This window comes from Aspergillus luchuensis, chromosome 6 (genome assembly GCF_016861625.1).
Source record: "Aspergillus luchuensis IFO 4308 DNA, chromosome 6, nearly complete sequence".
Taxonomy (NCBI): Eukaryota; Fungi; Ascomycota; class Eurotiomycetes; order Eurotiales; family Aspergillaceae; genus Aspergillus; species Aspergillus luchuensis.
The window spans coordinates 3,711,548-3,725,961 of NC_054854.1; the positions used below are offsets into that span (position 1 = coordinate 3,711,548).

The 14,414-nt window shown below is 48.0% G+C and overlaps 5 protein-coding genes and 2 non-coding genes across 7 annotated transcripts; 4 read left to right on the plus strand and 3 right to left on the minus strand.

The window, feature by feature from the left end:
• Nucleotides 1-597: 597 nt before the first annotated feature.
• Nucleotides 598-2,729, plus strand: AKAW2_61279S (uncharacterized protein; the record flags this gene model as incomplete). Its single annotated transcript, XM_041680853.1, has 6 exons — nt 598-717; nt 787-972; nt 1,028-1,198; nt 1,254-1,418; nt 1,469-2,267; nt 2,323-2,729. 6 exons carry the CDS (start codon nt 598-600, stop codon nt 2,727-2,729), a joined length of 1,848 nt encoding a protein of 615 aa, XP_041546777.1.
• Nucleotides 2,730-4,222: 1,493 nt separating this feature from the next.
• Nucleotides 4,223-5,340, plus strand: AKAW2_61280S (uncharacterized protein; the record flags this gene model as incomplete). Its single annotated transcript, XM_041680854.1, has 2 exons — nt 4,223-4,574; nt 4,688-5,340. 2 exons carry the CDS (start codon nt 4,223-4,225, stop codon nt 5,338-5,340), a joined length of 1,005 nt encoding a protein of 334 aa, XP_041546778.1.
• Nucleotides 5,341-6,029: 689 nt separating this feature from the next.
• On the minus strand, nt 6,030-7,017 carry AKAW2_61281A (uncharacterized protein; the record flags this gene model as incomplete). Its single annotated transcript, XM_041680855.1, has 2 exons — nt 6,030-6,787; nt 6,876-7,017. 2 exons carry the CDS (start codon nt 7,015-7,017, stop codon nt 6,030-6,032), a joined length of 900 nt encoding a protein of 299 aa, XP_041546779.1.
• A 1,576-nt stretch (nt 7,018-8,593) lies between these two features.
• Nucleotides 8,594-10,630, plus strand: AKAW2_61282S (Hsp70 family protein; the record flags this gene model as incomplete). The annotated part of the gene is made up of 9 exons (XM_041680857.1): nt 8,594-8,654; nt 8,722-9,269; nt 9,339-9,383; nt 9,440-9,506; nt 9,563-9,782; nt 9,869-9,974; nt 10,046-10,149; nt 10,206-10,383; nt 10,448-10,630. 9 exons carry the CDS (start codon nt 8,594-8,596, stop codon nt 10,628-10,630), a joined length of 1,512 nt encoding a protein of 503 aa, XP_041546780.1.
• A 1,525-nt stretch (nt 10,631-12,155) lies between these two features.
• Nucleotides 12,156-12,245, minus strand: AKAW2_t60032A. The gene has a single exon. It is a non-coding gene; the product is annotated as a tRNA-Asp (tRNA).
• An 85-nt stretch (nt 12,246-12,330) lies between these two features.
• Nucleotides 12,331-12,402, minus strand: AKAW2_t60033A. The gene has a single exon. It is a non-coding gene; the product is annotated as a tRNA-Ala (tRNA).
• A 602-nt stretch (nt 12,403-13,004) lies between these two features.
• AKAW2_61283S (uncharacterized protein) lies at nt 13,005-14,156 on the plus strand (the record flags this gene model as incomplete). Its single annotated transcript, XM_041680858.1, has 3 exons — nt 13,005-13,392; nt 13,451-13,894; nt 13,975-14,156. The coding sequence occupies 3 exons, from the start codon at nt 13,005-13,007 to the stop codon at nt 14,154-14,156; spliced, it is 1,014 nt and encodes a 337-aa protein (XP_041546781.1).
• Between the last annotated feature and the right edge of the window lie 258 nt (nt 14,157-14,414).

Genomic DNA, 14,414 nt, shown 5'->3' on the forward strand with positions numbered 1-14,414 from the left:
CATTAGCTTGAAAAAGATCTCAAGTATTGCTCGATGTTCTCGGAATGATCGCGGAGTATCGAATGAAGAGCTGTCTACGCAGGTAATCAATATGCAGCTTTTTTTTTCTTGGTAGCTTGTAGCGGTTCTCTACTTCTACGCATCGCTTGAATAATCTGAGATGCCATTTTCGATCGAACTGATTTCCCTGTTGAGAGATTGATGCACTGAAAAGGCGAGAAATCTTCCTTACCGGTATCCCGAGGTGATACCATTCTTGAATTGTGATATATGGTAGTTCTACTTGGGTGCATATTTTGAATTATAAAGAAGATTCCATGCTCATGGCAGGCACATATTTGAGGCTGAGAGCCTCATATATCCATTTTGTATATAGAACGATAAGACACGCAACTATACCCAACAGAGCATCGCCTGTGCGCTTATCAAGGCGATTTACGTAGCAGCTCGCTTATCAGTAAACATGCGCACAGACCAAGCAGCAACCCCAAGTCTGATAAGACAGCCAGTATCTACCAGATCGCCAGATAATTATCGCCACCATAATCCGATAATCTCTATCTAGTGATTGGATTCCCAGGATCTCCATACGATAACATGCCTCGAGCATCAAGTGCCTCATCTGGTCGCTCTAGGTTCACACCGTTCCCCGCCGCCTCGCCCGCTTCTAGCGATGGTACCACAGTGTCGGGGCGCGTGCGCCGGCGGATCTCAGATGTAGGTTGCTCAAGTTCAATACACAGATAAGAGTGGAATAATTCATGCTGATGACATTGTGGAGATAAGACCCGTCGTGATGGGCTAAGTTCCCGATCCAGTCGTGCTGAAACCGTACCGGTTGGAGAAAGTGATGCATCCGACCGGGAGGAACCACTGCCGCGGTCGCAGTCTGGGCCGACTATCACGCATCTTTTTATTAATAACGAATCAGTGATGTCTAGGTCGCAGAACTGGACAACTGTGTTGGATCCGGTATTTGTCTTGATGAACCTCAGTTTATTGCTACTAGTGCTAACGCGATGGACAGGTCTCACAACGTCTACTCTGCAGGGTCCCGGGGAGTACACTTCAGGAAGTACAGCGGGCTGTTGGGGCTGCTGAAGATGCCCAGCCTGGATGGGCTGCTTTGGGGTTTCAAGTGAGGCGTGAGCATCTGTTGAGACTAGTGGATGTACTAAGACAGATGTCTCCTGAAATTGTGAGCAAGCAGCCGCAACAGCTGACTGTCAAAGGAGTTGAACTAACAATCACAGGTGACCTGTTTATCTCGAGAAGTTGGAAAGACCCTAGCTGATGCAGACGCAGAAGTCTTCCGCGGTCTGGACTGCATACATGCTGCATGCTCGATTGGGCCTGAAATGGCCGGCATGTTCTTAGGAGGCGATGCAACGTTGCTGCAAACGTTCTACGAGCCAGTTGTAGGTTGGTACTAACAAGATACGGACAAGCTACTAACAGATTCCCACAGGGCGTGTGTGTGTCAATCACCCCTTTCAGCTTTCCTTTCATGATTCCCTTGTGGTCACTTCCGTACGCGCTCATAACTGGCAATACAGTTATCCTGAAACCCTCGGAGAAAACACCTACTACGTCTTCATTGCTAGCACAGGCATTCGTAAAGACTGGCTTCCCACCTGGAGTCTTCAATGTGCTTCACGGCGGTCCATCGACCGTTCAGATGCTTGTGACTCAACCAACGGTTCAAGCGGTGAGTTTCGTCGGGTCCGAGTCCGCTGCTAGGCAGGTCCATGACTTGGCAAGGGCTGCAGGAAAGCGAATACAAGCAGAGTGTGGTGGCAAGAACCATGGGGTTGTCCTAGAGGATGCCAATATGTCCTCGACGCTGTTTGCGATTGCTGGAAGTGCCTTTGGAGCTGCGGGTCAGCGATGTATGGCCCTAAGCGTAGCAGTATTTGTTGGTGCGACGAGAGACTGGGTTCCTAGGCTGGTCGAACTGGCACAGTCGATGGTGGTAGGATGTGGAGGGGATCAGGAGTCTAAGATCGGGCCTTTGATCGACAAAACAGCCAAAGAAAAAGTTAGTGAGATGATCCAGCGAGCAGTTGAGGAGAGAGCAACGATTCTTCTGGACGGTCGGGATATTGAGGTCCCCGGCTACCCGGATGGCAACTTCATGGGCCCAACCATACTCGGGGACGTGCAGACGTACATGGAATGTTATCAGGCGGAGATATTTGGACCGGTACTCATCTGTATGGAGGTGGACACTCTCGAGGAAGCGATCGATCTGATTAATCAAAACAAGTGTCAGTCTCCGATCATTCCGTGTCTGGGGGACATGGATTGCTGATCCGATCATAGATGGTAACGGATGCTCCATATTTACCACCAGTGGAAAACATGCAAATACGTTCCAACGTTGTGTCAATGTCGGACAAATCGGTGTCAACATCCCGTTGATCGGTATGGCTGTCCCTATTTCCGTGGCGCAACCAATCCCTGACAGTACAACAGCGCCATATGGAACCGCGGTCCGAACGAGCAACAAAGATTCTTTTCTGGGTGGTAAGTATCCAGGAATTGCTGATGGGAGAAACTCTAACCTGTCCAGACCGGCATTCCCCTGGAAAGACATATTGGCCATTCTTCACAATAACAAAGACGGTGTCCTCGCGATGGGATCAGTGAGCGCTGAGGAGTGCTCTCGGTATGCAGCAGATGAAGAGTGTTGGTCGGGGAGATCGGGTATGAGTCGCTTTCCACCGTGAGGTGGAATGCAATGCGAAATGAAATGCATTGGCATACTGCTCGTCAATGAACTTATCGAGGTCTGATTGGATGCATTACGGTCGTGGTAGAGGAGTATAAATGTTGATGAGCCGAGGCGCGGACTATGCTACTTGTCGAGGTGTGTGCCGGATGACAGGCCGACCGATGAACGGGTTATAAACACCAGGTCCGACCGGTAGGTAAATTCAACACTGCTGGGAAATGAGCCCTGAGGAATATTAATCTAACTGTACTTGGAAGTTGAAGACACTTCTCACCCTCTCCAACATTGCACCGTACTAGAAAGAGTATGATTTACGTAGTTTCCTCGCCGTAATCGAAAAGATTCAGTTACATAAAGTGCGTTATATGATATCACATACGGGAGATCTTCGCTATATCAAATTCATCCAGCTCGTGGCCATTGAGGCTTGGGATGACTGCTCAGGGTCACAAAACACCAACTTGGTATCATCTAACGAGCAAACAGATACGTGCTCCGCTCCAAATCTGGCTGCTAGAGCTGTCGATGAACTTTCCGACCTGGAAGACAGGCCCTGTCGACATCCGGACGACGCGCGATGACACCTCACAAAGGACCATGATAGCCTTGCGGCAACACGAATAGATGGGCTAAGCTGGGCCCGAGCCGACCCGATTATAACCCCTTTTGGATTAAGTTGGATGCCAAATGCTCCAGCCGATGAAAACTCTAAAGATAAGCAGTACTAGTGCGCATAGTCGGTAAACTGTAAGACGCCTCCAAGGCTAATTGGAAACGTCATTGCTGCTGCCAGTTCGGCAGATAGCTCCCTCGTGACCTATGCCTGTAGCTGTCACCAGCTCATGGCCTATTGCCGACATTGCTCCACTATGGAGTACCCCTGACAGAACCTAATCATGATCCAGAAGTCGAGATGCCTGGTCCCGGTACATCCGCTGCGGACGGGATGTGGATCTTGCCTGAAGATCGCTAGACAGTACCAACTGCACGGAGAATATTACGACGGCTAGTTCCCACTTGCTGCCCTTAGTGTCAGTTGTCCTTATCTGGAAATGTTTATTTTGGTCCGTGAATTATTTCCGATTTGCCCTGGTCCCGTCACCCGCAAACAGCTTCAATCCATGTCTGCTCGAATGTGAGACCCCGTTCCCGTCCCCTAGAGTTCAATGGCGTCTCTAGGATGATAGGTCAAGCAGGTGTTCTCTTCCATCCGATTTTGCCCGGATCGCAGCCACAATAACGAGGTAAGCATCTAGCTAATTGATTTAACTCTTATGCTTGACGTCAGCGTAAGCAGGCCCAATAAGGAAGGGTACCCGACCCGAGTGAGTCAGGTGCGCGTCATGCGTCAGCACAACTCCAAACCAACTACATCTCATTATCAACACCGAGTTGCCAGGCTTCTTATAAAAGGTATTGAGAAGAAGTATCTCCCCTTGTTCCCGCTTGTTAACTAGAGTATCATACTACTTTTCCCAACCATCCATCATGCCCACTCTTAGCCAGGTTCGTCAGTCCAACACGGCTCTGGGCGCTCAACGCCAAAAGATGGTCGCCGTCTTCGTTGGAGGCACCAGTGGCATAGGAGAGGCGACAGCCAAGCAGATGGCGCTCGCTGTGAAACAACCAACCATCCACTTGGTTGGCCGGAATCCCGCATCCGGTTCCAGAGTCCTAGAGGAGCTCCGGGCTTCCAATCCCAACGGATCATTTCACTTCATTCAATCGGATGTCTCACTTCTGCGCAGTGTTGACAAGGCCTGTGCGGAAATTACCGACAAGGAAAAGCAAATCGATCTCCTCTTCATGTCCACCGGCCACCTCTCTCTTTCAAAAAATGGTGAGTAGCAGAAATAACCTCAACCTGGTCAGTCGGGACGGCTACAAACGCTACTCCGACAACCCCAACACCCCTGTACCCTACTAGTGCTGACAGCGGGGACCCACACACAGAAACCGATGAAGGACTAGACGACAACCATGCCCTTCGTTACTACTCCCGGATGCGCTTCGTGCAGAACCTTATGCCTCTGCTCAGTGCCTCCCCCGGTCCAGCCAGGGTCGTATCCATCCTAGCAGGCGGCCAAGAAGGCACCATCGAAGAAGACAATTTCGACCTGACAAAGTCATGGACCTTTTCGAAAGCGAACACATACGCCGCCACACTAAACTCCTTAGCGATAGAGCATCTAGCCACCGCCCATCCGACCGTAAGCTTTCTACACGTCTTTCCGGGAATTGTACGGACTCCGTTGATGAACGCCACCTTCGGGAACTTTGGCGGGGCTATCCTAAGCTTTCTTTCTCGTCCGATTTCCATTACGCCGGAGGAGAGTGGCGAGCGTAATCTGTTTCTCTCAACATCGGCAGCTTATCCTCCCGCCACGCCCAAAGATTCCTCACATCTGGGGGTTCCCTTGGTCAAAGGGGTGGACACGGCACCTGCATCAACTGGTAAAATCGGAGGGGGCTCCTATATTCTCAAATACGATGGGAGCAATGCAACTCGCGAGAAACTAATGGCTGATTATCGAGCCCGGAGTTTCCCTGGTAAGGTTTGGGATCATACACTGGAGACATTCAAGCGGGTGCTACGGTCGGACTGATGATGACGGCTTTCATGCGGTTGTCTTTCTTTTCTTTTTCTCCTTTTTCTTCCTTCCTTTACTTTCCCTAATTTTGCATCGTCATGGACGGTGTTTAACTTTACATAACCGAGTTTGCCGTCGGATAAGCCAACGCCCATGTTCGTAATCTCATCTACCCAAAATTGAAGTTCGTACTTTGTCTATAAGCTACGTTCAGGACTCTGACCCGATGATGGAAATAGTAGCAGAGGGTCACACGGTCGGATATGGCTTTCCGAACGGGCAACAATTGAGCCGGCTCAATAACAGATGAAAGGAAGAAACAATATAGCAAAACGCAGCCTAACTATAAGTAGATAATTTATGCTTGAACAATTAAACAAGGGTATACGAAGGAAGATTCTGAAAGGGCCACTAAAGAGAGGGGAACGAGGGCTCCTGGATGATCTTAGAAGAAGCACTCTCTTTCCACTCCTAACTAGACCGACCCATGCAATTGTCGTACATTTAGTGAACTTAGAAAGTAAAGTTAGTTAACGTGTTGTAATATATGCGTAGTATGGCAATTTTCAAACGACAATGTTGCAGTGATAAGCAGAGGAAAAGGGGGAAAAGACAGGGAGAACCGAAGGAACAAAATGAAGAGAAGAAAAACAAAAAAGGGTAAAATATCCAATCTAGATAGAAGACAGATTTTGGTCCTTGGTTCAATCGTCCACTTTGGAGTTTGAATCGCTGCCATCATCATCATCATCATCATCATCCTCCTCAACATCATCACCATCAATGTCGCCTATACATCCGCCCTGACAGACAAAGCGACCACCACATGAGTAGGCCTGAGGTCCGTCTTTGGAGTAAACAATATCGGCGAAAGAGATCGCTGAATCAAGAATGGTGTCGCCCTCTTCAACCTGGGGGATCTCTTCGTCCAGTCGCTTTCGTAATTCTTCTTCCCCGTCGTCCCTATGGTCGTATTCGAAATCTTCTCGGCGTTGCTGCAACGTATCAATAACGTCCGAAGTTATCAAGTGGCGACTTGAGACAAGAGGAAAGTGCAGTAGTATTGGAATAGGCCATTCGTCAGGATGGATTTCATCGGAACACCCTCGTTTCCGGACTCTCGTTTTGCGATGCAGGAAGGGCCCACACCGCCTGACATCAAGTTCGAACTCAAATTCGGTTTCAATTGTTCCCAGATAAATAGATATGTCAATTGCGGACCGATAAATTTCGACAAGCCCTTCGTATCGGTTTGTAACTTTATTCGAGTCGGTCATTTTCTTTAATACTACCTGCAAGGCTTGACACTCTTTGAGCATACTGGTCGCAAGTCGATTTGCGAGCAGCTCCTGGGCCTTGCCGGTTTGATGTGCAACCCTGTAGTCCCTCGTATGTTCGGGGCGGACCTGATTTAGGAGCTGGGTTGTCGTTCTCCGCCAGTCAGATGCTCTGATCGGGTCAACTGCGGTATGGTTTAGAAATTTAGTCTACCAGATACTTGTACAACCACCCACCCCCCCCCGGACAAGCTAAATGGTTTGCAGACATACCTTTGATTAGCCTCTTCCAAAGTCCCCACAATTCCTTCCCAAAGGCTGGTGGATCCATGCTTGACTGGCTACTTGTGCCCTCCTGATTGCCCTCAACGTAGACAAATGGATTACTGATAACATCTTCAAAGAGGTGCTTCATTAACACCGTGCCTGGAAGAAAATACCAGAAGTTATTACAGCCAAGCTCGTCAAGTCTCGCCTCAATCGACTTCCAATCTTTGTCCAGGCAAAAGTTCCCAAGGCTGTCCAGAATTATCTGTAAACCGCCGGCAGACAACCTATCCCTGAGCTTTGCTTTCCTGTAGCAGTATTTATCCACCCAAGTTGAGACACGCCGGCTGAAGTCGTGGAACAGGTTCTTTGTACAGCCTTCTTTCCATTCACCCCTATAGCTCAAAGACCTCGGGCGTGTCCAAACAATGGATTTACCTGGGCATCTTTCTTCTGGTAACTCTGGTAACCCGTGTTCATCAACAGGCACCTCATGCTGTTGAACCTCTGTAGATTCTTTAACATTTGCTGACGCTGTAGATTCAGAAGCTGAGCTAGCGTCGATCTTAGCTTTCGTTGATGTCTGGATTTTTGGTGACGCTGGAGGTTCCGAAGCAGAGCTGATTTTAACCTTATCCTCTGTCGATCTTTGGACCTCAGGTGGTGTCTTAGGCTCAAAAGCCGACTTGGATTCGGTACTTTGATGGACCCTGGGCTTCCTCCCCTTCAATTCGGTCGCTTCTTGTTTCTCTAAAAGCCTAGGAGAGCGCCTTTTCTATACAGTCCACAAAATTCATTAGCATTTTTCAGAAGCTCCACATCTTTCATGGAACCAAGCTTCGTTCCTGTGGTCCCGCAAGGTCTGACTGCATTAGAGCCCCGCAACACAAGGCCCACTGTGGGATAGCTAATATCAACAACGTGCAGAAGAACCTGGACGGTTGGAGGAGAATGAGTGAAGGATGCATTGACGCTCGTTTCTTACCCGTGAAGATTCGCTAGTGTTCTTTGCCTTTCTTTTTCCCATCTTGAAGCCCACTGTAGTTTTGCTCACTAGACGGTGTTGCCTGTCTATACGAATGGCACAGTTTTGATACTGATCTCGGGGAAAATATTGTGTGATAAGTTTACGATTCTCTCGGTGTTTATATACGATGGCTATAAGTCAGATTCTTTGAGCATCGGCTGGCCTTTTTTGGACTTCTATGATGCGGTTCCTGAATAGTCATAAGACAGGCGGTATTGCCCAAAGCATGAGGCAATAAAAATGGAAGCTACCAATACAAAAGGACGAAAGAAGAAAAGACCAGGGACAAGGGTCTCGCCTTTAAACTTTGGGATCGCGGGAAAGGTTGAAAGCCATCATCAGGGGGATTGGTGACAACCGTATCCACCCAACCTTTTCTCTCAATTGTCAGGTGACAGAATCATAGGGGTCCGGGCCCGTCATTTGGGCGCATGCCACTCGCTTCGACAGATTTACACTTACTCCTCTGTCTCACTCATGAAGGCCGGCAGCTGAATCTAGATCTTCTCAGAGTTGGACAAGCAATATAACTTATATTCAATCTACTCAGTTCGCGGCTGCCTCCGTCCCTCTCCAAAACCACTTTCAATACTTTCCCTTGTCTAAATTGTGCTTTCTTTGGTTTCCTATCTACCCTATATCTTTGTGTCCAAACCAACATAATTTTAGCTGAACTGGTCCCCCGAATAACGCCATAATGACCATGGAACGTACTCGGATGATCGCTGTGTCCGTGGATTGCGGAACTACTCATACGAGTAAGACTTTTGGAACCCCAAGCTGGTCGAGCAAGGCTTGGGCATGGACACTGATCAGTCGGAGCAGGTGTTGCATGGATTCATCCAGACTCTACGAATGTGAGATTTATCGACACTTGGCCCGGAACGCAGACCCCTTCGACGCGTGTCCCGACCCGCATCGCGTACAGTTCCAAGAAGCGAGTCCTCCAAAACGAGGCATGGGGATACATGATTACCGAAGATCATGTAACTTCTTCCTGGGTTAAGCTTCTGTTAGAACCTGAAGTAACGGAAAAGATCATCGCCGATGACAACAAGCAGTGGAAAGATTCTGTGGGAATTTTCCACCGGCCTGGAGGCAGGGACCCTACCAGTATCATTAGAGACTTCCTGGGCCGCCTCAGGAAGTATTCGGAAACTCACATTAAGAGAAAATGCAATGACGACGATCTTGGGGTATTGCCATTTGCATACATTCTGACTGTACCGGCGACATGGTCGGAAGTAGCTATAAGCTCCATGAAGAAAGCCGCCCGGGCAGCAGGTTTTCGCGGAATTGCTGGAGACGACCCTCTCGTCCTCTCTGAGCCAGAAGCAGCACTGACAACGATGTTATGTGATCCATTGATTCCGGTGTGTCTCTTACGCTGCTGTTTTGTTTCCACATCTTGAAGGTATTGTGCATGTTGACTTTAGTATTAGGCGGGAGATGGAGTCGTTGTCTGTGACTGTGGAGGTGGAACGCTTGTAAGGATATATCCAGCTCTCTGTCACCCTTTGAAAGTCTGGCTTACCACATACAGGATATTGGCACCTACTTCATCCACCCGAAAGAGATCGGGGACTACAGAACTGTAAGCAACTACACAGGTAGGTCTCCCCCGTCAGGATCGCCACATTTACGAACACACCCTGAAGTCGAGTAGATCCTTCGGGGGGTAGCACTATGATAGACCGGGAATTCTACGCTGTCGCGTCTGAAAAGTTGAAGTTGAAGAAGTTGAGGCGCTCAGTCTTTTCCCCAACTGGTCGTTTAATGAGCGATTTTGAGTCAGCCAAACGTGACTTCGAAGGCACCATCGGTCAAGAAATTGGGGATATACAATATCCTACATCGACAGGTTCTCACAGGTTCGAGTTCACAAAGTCTGCTGCTTTCCCCCTCCCCCTTTCCCGCCTACCTTTCCTCTGTCGGCTTTTTGTGGGGAATAAATCTAATCAAATAGTAACAGTGTCGATATGCTTGCCCTTCAGTATCCTCTCATAGTGACAATCTGCGATGTTCTGACAGCGCAGATTAATCGAGCACATGACTTGATTGGACGCCCAGTAATCAAGGTATGGAGTACTGATTATCTTACTGACATATTTTCGCACATTTATCGATTCAGGCACTGACAAACACACAGCACGTTTACGTATCCGGCGCGGCGGCACACTCTGTCTATCTTTATAACGCCATTCAAAGGCTTTTCGCGAACTCGCAGATAACGGTCTACCGACACCAAACGCCGTAAGACTACCCTTACCTTCTTACCTGACATTGTCTTACAGTGATCCATGAGTTAGAGAGATTGCTGTAGCTGAAGGCGCTGCCCGCTGGGCGCGCAGGAACCTTCTTTCAGTTGAACAGCTCGACCGTCATTACGGTGTTGAGTCCTCTGGCCCTCCAGTTGGTGCCATGGACCTCGATAACCAAGAACCTCGAGCGCCTCAGGGGTCTCCCGTCTCTTGGGTTTTCAAAGTGGTGAGTTCAATGAAAGTACCCAGCTATGCAAACATGCTCTGATAGTGACGTTTCTCTCCTCAAGGGGGACCAGTGCTCAATTGGCGAATTGCGAACCGCCACATTTACCTGCCGGGTGTTCCAAGATTTCCCTTTCGCAGTTATCAACATCTACGATGCAGTACCGAGGCCTATGGCCGGACAAAACAATGCGATATACGGTTCGAAGGACTTTCATTTCCTCATCTTTGTGCCCCGTATGAAATGAATCCTGGTCAAAAACCAGATGTCCGGAACATTGGCCATGTATTCTGCAACTTCGTTGACGCATTAAGTTCGGGAGGTACAAGAAGTAGAGACACCATTGATGTGAAGCTCCGCCTTACTCTTGAAAGAAGTAAGATCCACGTCAGGGCAACTTCCTCCCATGGCCACGACTTTGGGAAGGTGGAAATCGATCGTTTCCGTTGACGGAATAGGGCCTGATCGCAAAGACCCTCTGTGATCGCTTTGCTGCACGGTGTTGCACGAGGAAAGTTCTTGGAAGTGAACATTTTCGGAGCGAGGTCAACTGACATGGCAAATTTCATTCGCTATGTGTCTCTTTTATCTTTTGAAGCTGTCGTTGTTATTTGTTGATTCCATTATTCCCACATTTCTGCTGTGTTTTTGCTTGTGAAAGAAAAAGTTTGTTATTGCATCTCCTTTGTCTCAAGTCTCGGGGATTTCATCTATTTCGGGCCTTCTTTTACACACACACACACACTCTCTCTCTCTCTCTCTCTCTCTCTCTCTCTCTCTCTCTCTCTCTCTCTCTTTTGTATTTCTCATATGTGCGCTATTCAGATTGACACTGGTAATTCTATTGAAGTTTCAGATTCATGGAAACAGGTACTGTAGTTGTTGTATAGAATATAGAATAAGCATGGTCTGTAGGAGTCAACGGGCGCATTTAAATCGCTGCACAACACCAAGCCCACATTTTCAATGTACTGGTCCTTGTCGACTAATATCAAGCAATCACCGTAAAAGTATTAAACCGTTTCGATCAACCGGTGGCTCCGAACCTCAAGTGTTCATTGTTATTGACTTTATTGAAATTTCATACCATGCTGGTTGGTGTTTATTTTCAGACAAACATAGCACAGCACGCATTCTAGGGCTACAAAGAGCTGCAAATTATTCGTATTCAGTTCACAGGGGCTTTCGAGCATTCACTGCTCGTTTGGGTCTGCTTGACGCCAGAGTATGTGATTGTATAGAATGATGCTCAACGGACGAGTCAACTTCAAGGTGGCATAGTACGTATTATGTTCCCACTCGGTCGGCCACCCACGGTGTGCTATACAGGAAGCACCTTTGTCTTATGACGATATTTTTGCTACTGGAATGGGCGTTGTTCCCATAAATAGATCGAAATTCAGGTATGACAGACAACCTGATCAAGTAAGTTTTCTATTAGATAATTCTGATCGCTATTTGTGCTATGATAGTAGCGGAAAAAGTTGTATGCTACTTGTCTCATATTGAACGGGTCTCCGTAATGCACAGAGCACAGAATTAGAAGGAATTTAAAAAAGTAAATTGCGATAATACTCTTCCTGAACGGTGCAATTTCTAGGTGATTGAAATTTCGTTCGCAATGGAAAAGTGAAGAGTTTCGGGAGGTCATTTGGGATGAAGCCAGACCACTCACAGAGACCAGGCCAGTGACACATAATTCAGCAGCTCGTTAAGAGCCAGACTTGTATTGTAGCAGAAGGAGATGAAAGAAAAGCAGTAACAAAAAACATCTCCCCGACTGGGAGTCGAACCCAGGTCTCCCGCGCTTGTTCCCAGGTTAGATTGACAAGCGGAAATCATGACCGTTAGACCATCGAGGACTTATTGTTTGGCTGTTCTTTTATTTACGTACTTATTTAAGCAAATAAAAGCGCAACGCTCTTGAAAAAACTGGAAAGCAAAAAGTGGACTCGCCGGGAATCGAACCCGGGACCTCTCCAATGCGAATGGAGCGTCATACCCCTAAACCACAAGCCCATCTTACTGGTAGAGTACAATGAGTTTTGTTACATAAAGGTAAAATGGTTGCTCTCGTTTCAAATACTTCTGCATCAGAACCCAGTCCAGGTTATCTGATAGGAAAAACCGAATACAACGCTTTTTATGGGAATTAACGCGTCATAATTTCAGAGGTGACTTGCTTCCGTCCGTGCAATGGCGCTATTCCAGCACTTGCTGTGCCTCGGGATGCGGAGAAAGAAGCGGGGAAATGCAAATGTAACCTATCAACCTCCCCAGACTGGGAGCACATCCACGTTCGTCTCAGATCTGACCATGTTTCTTTCACAAAAAGTTGTCAATCTACACTACCGAGTCTCTGTACTAGGCAATGATTGTACCTCTACATATATATCCATTGCTATATGCCCTCCTAACTACGGCCTCCCCTCTTGCCCTTTGTCTTGTATATTGAGAGTCACCTGAACTGCCCTTCTTCGTTGGCTTGGGGATATTCCCACAACCTTACCGTGGTTGGCATACCCGAGCTCTACTAGAAAGTGATATCTGTTAGGTGGGGTCACTTTACATAGACGCATAGCTAAAGCCTCCCCCGCCATATATATAAACTCGGCATCATCATGATGTACAGATTCCCGTCTGGTCTCGCCCGTCGGACACCACGACTCACCCCGACAATACAAACCTCATTAAAGCAATTCTACCACCGTTGCAAGCAACCAACATCCCATCCACGTACCATAAGACCATCGAAGACCGAACTAGAAAATAACAAACTCACCCCACAAAATCTCGAAAGCGCCATTTACTCCCTCTTCCACGACGGCCTAGTCATCATCGAAAACGCCATTCCACACGACCCCCTCGACCACCTAAACACAAAAATGATCCAAGACGCCTACACCCTGCAATCCAGAAAAGAGAATAGCCCTTACAATTACAACCCAGGGAACATCCAACAAGATCCACCCCCAACAAGAGAATATTTTCACAAAGATATCTTCCTGAGTACGTGACTATTCTCCCTAAGCATACCAATCTGCTCCTGCTAAAGAAACCACCACAGACCCCCTCGCCATTCAAATTACCTCAACAGCCCTAGGTCCCCGTCCTAAATGGACCTTTTGCTCAGGTAATACTGCCATGCCACCAACCAGTACCTGTCCCCCCACTTCGCAGCCCGTACACACCGACGCGGATTTCGATCATCCATCGCATCCATTCGCCTACGTTATTAACGTCCCCTTGATTACTATGACTCCTGAAAACGGATCCACAGAGATCTGGCTTGGCACACACGTGGACTCGGGTCTGCATGTGCAGGAGGGAGCGCATGGCACTGATCGAGCTAGTGGGCGGATCAAGGTACAGGAGGTGGAGAAACGTCGCGCTGTGAGAATGCCCTGTCAGCCTGTTGTACCGAAGGGGGCGTTGGTGATTCGAGATTTGAGGCTTTGGCATGCGGGCATGGGGAATCGGACGGAAGATGTGAGGGTTATGTTGGCTATGAGTAAGTAAATTTATTTTTTCCCCTTTTGGATTTGGTTACTTGGTTGGGGTGGGCTGGTGCTGAGTAAGATTGTTGTGTAGTTCAATTCGCGCCGTGGTATCGGAATAGGATGGAATTGGAGCTTGCGGAGGAGTTGAGGCCCGCGGTGGAGAGGGAGACGAGCTTGGAGGTTCCAGTTGATTGGGTGTCGGAGGAGCAGGCATTGGAAAGGTATTTGAATCGGGGGTTTGGAAATGAGTATGATTTTAGTCAGGGGGTTTAGGAGTAAGAAGCGACTTAATATGTGAAAATATTGTCGCGCTGAGATTAGAGTGGCAGTAGCATTTGATAAGGGCGGAAATATGGAGTGTTTATGGGCTACACTGAGACTCATCGTCACCAACAATTCATATTGCTAACTCTTAGACTACTACCAGAAAGTAACCAGCCATCTTCATCACTATCACTAACAACAGTTGCCACTAGGTGCCATTGGTTGAACAAACAGGCACCACCCGCACGACGTTTGACTTTTAAGGGA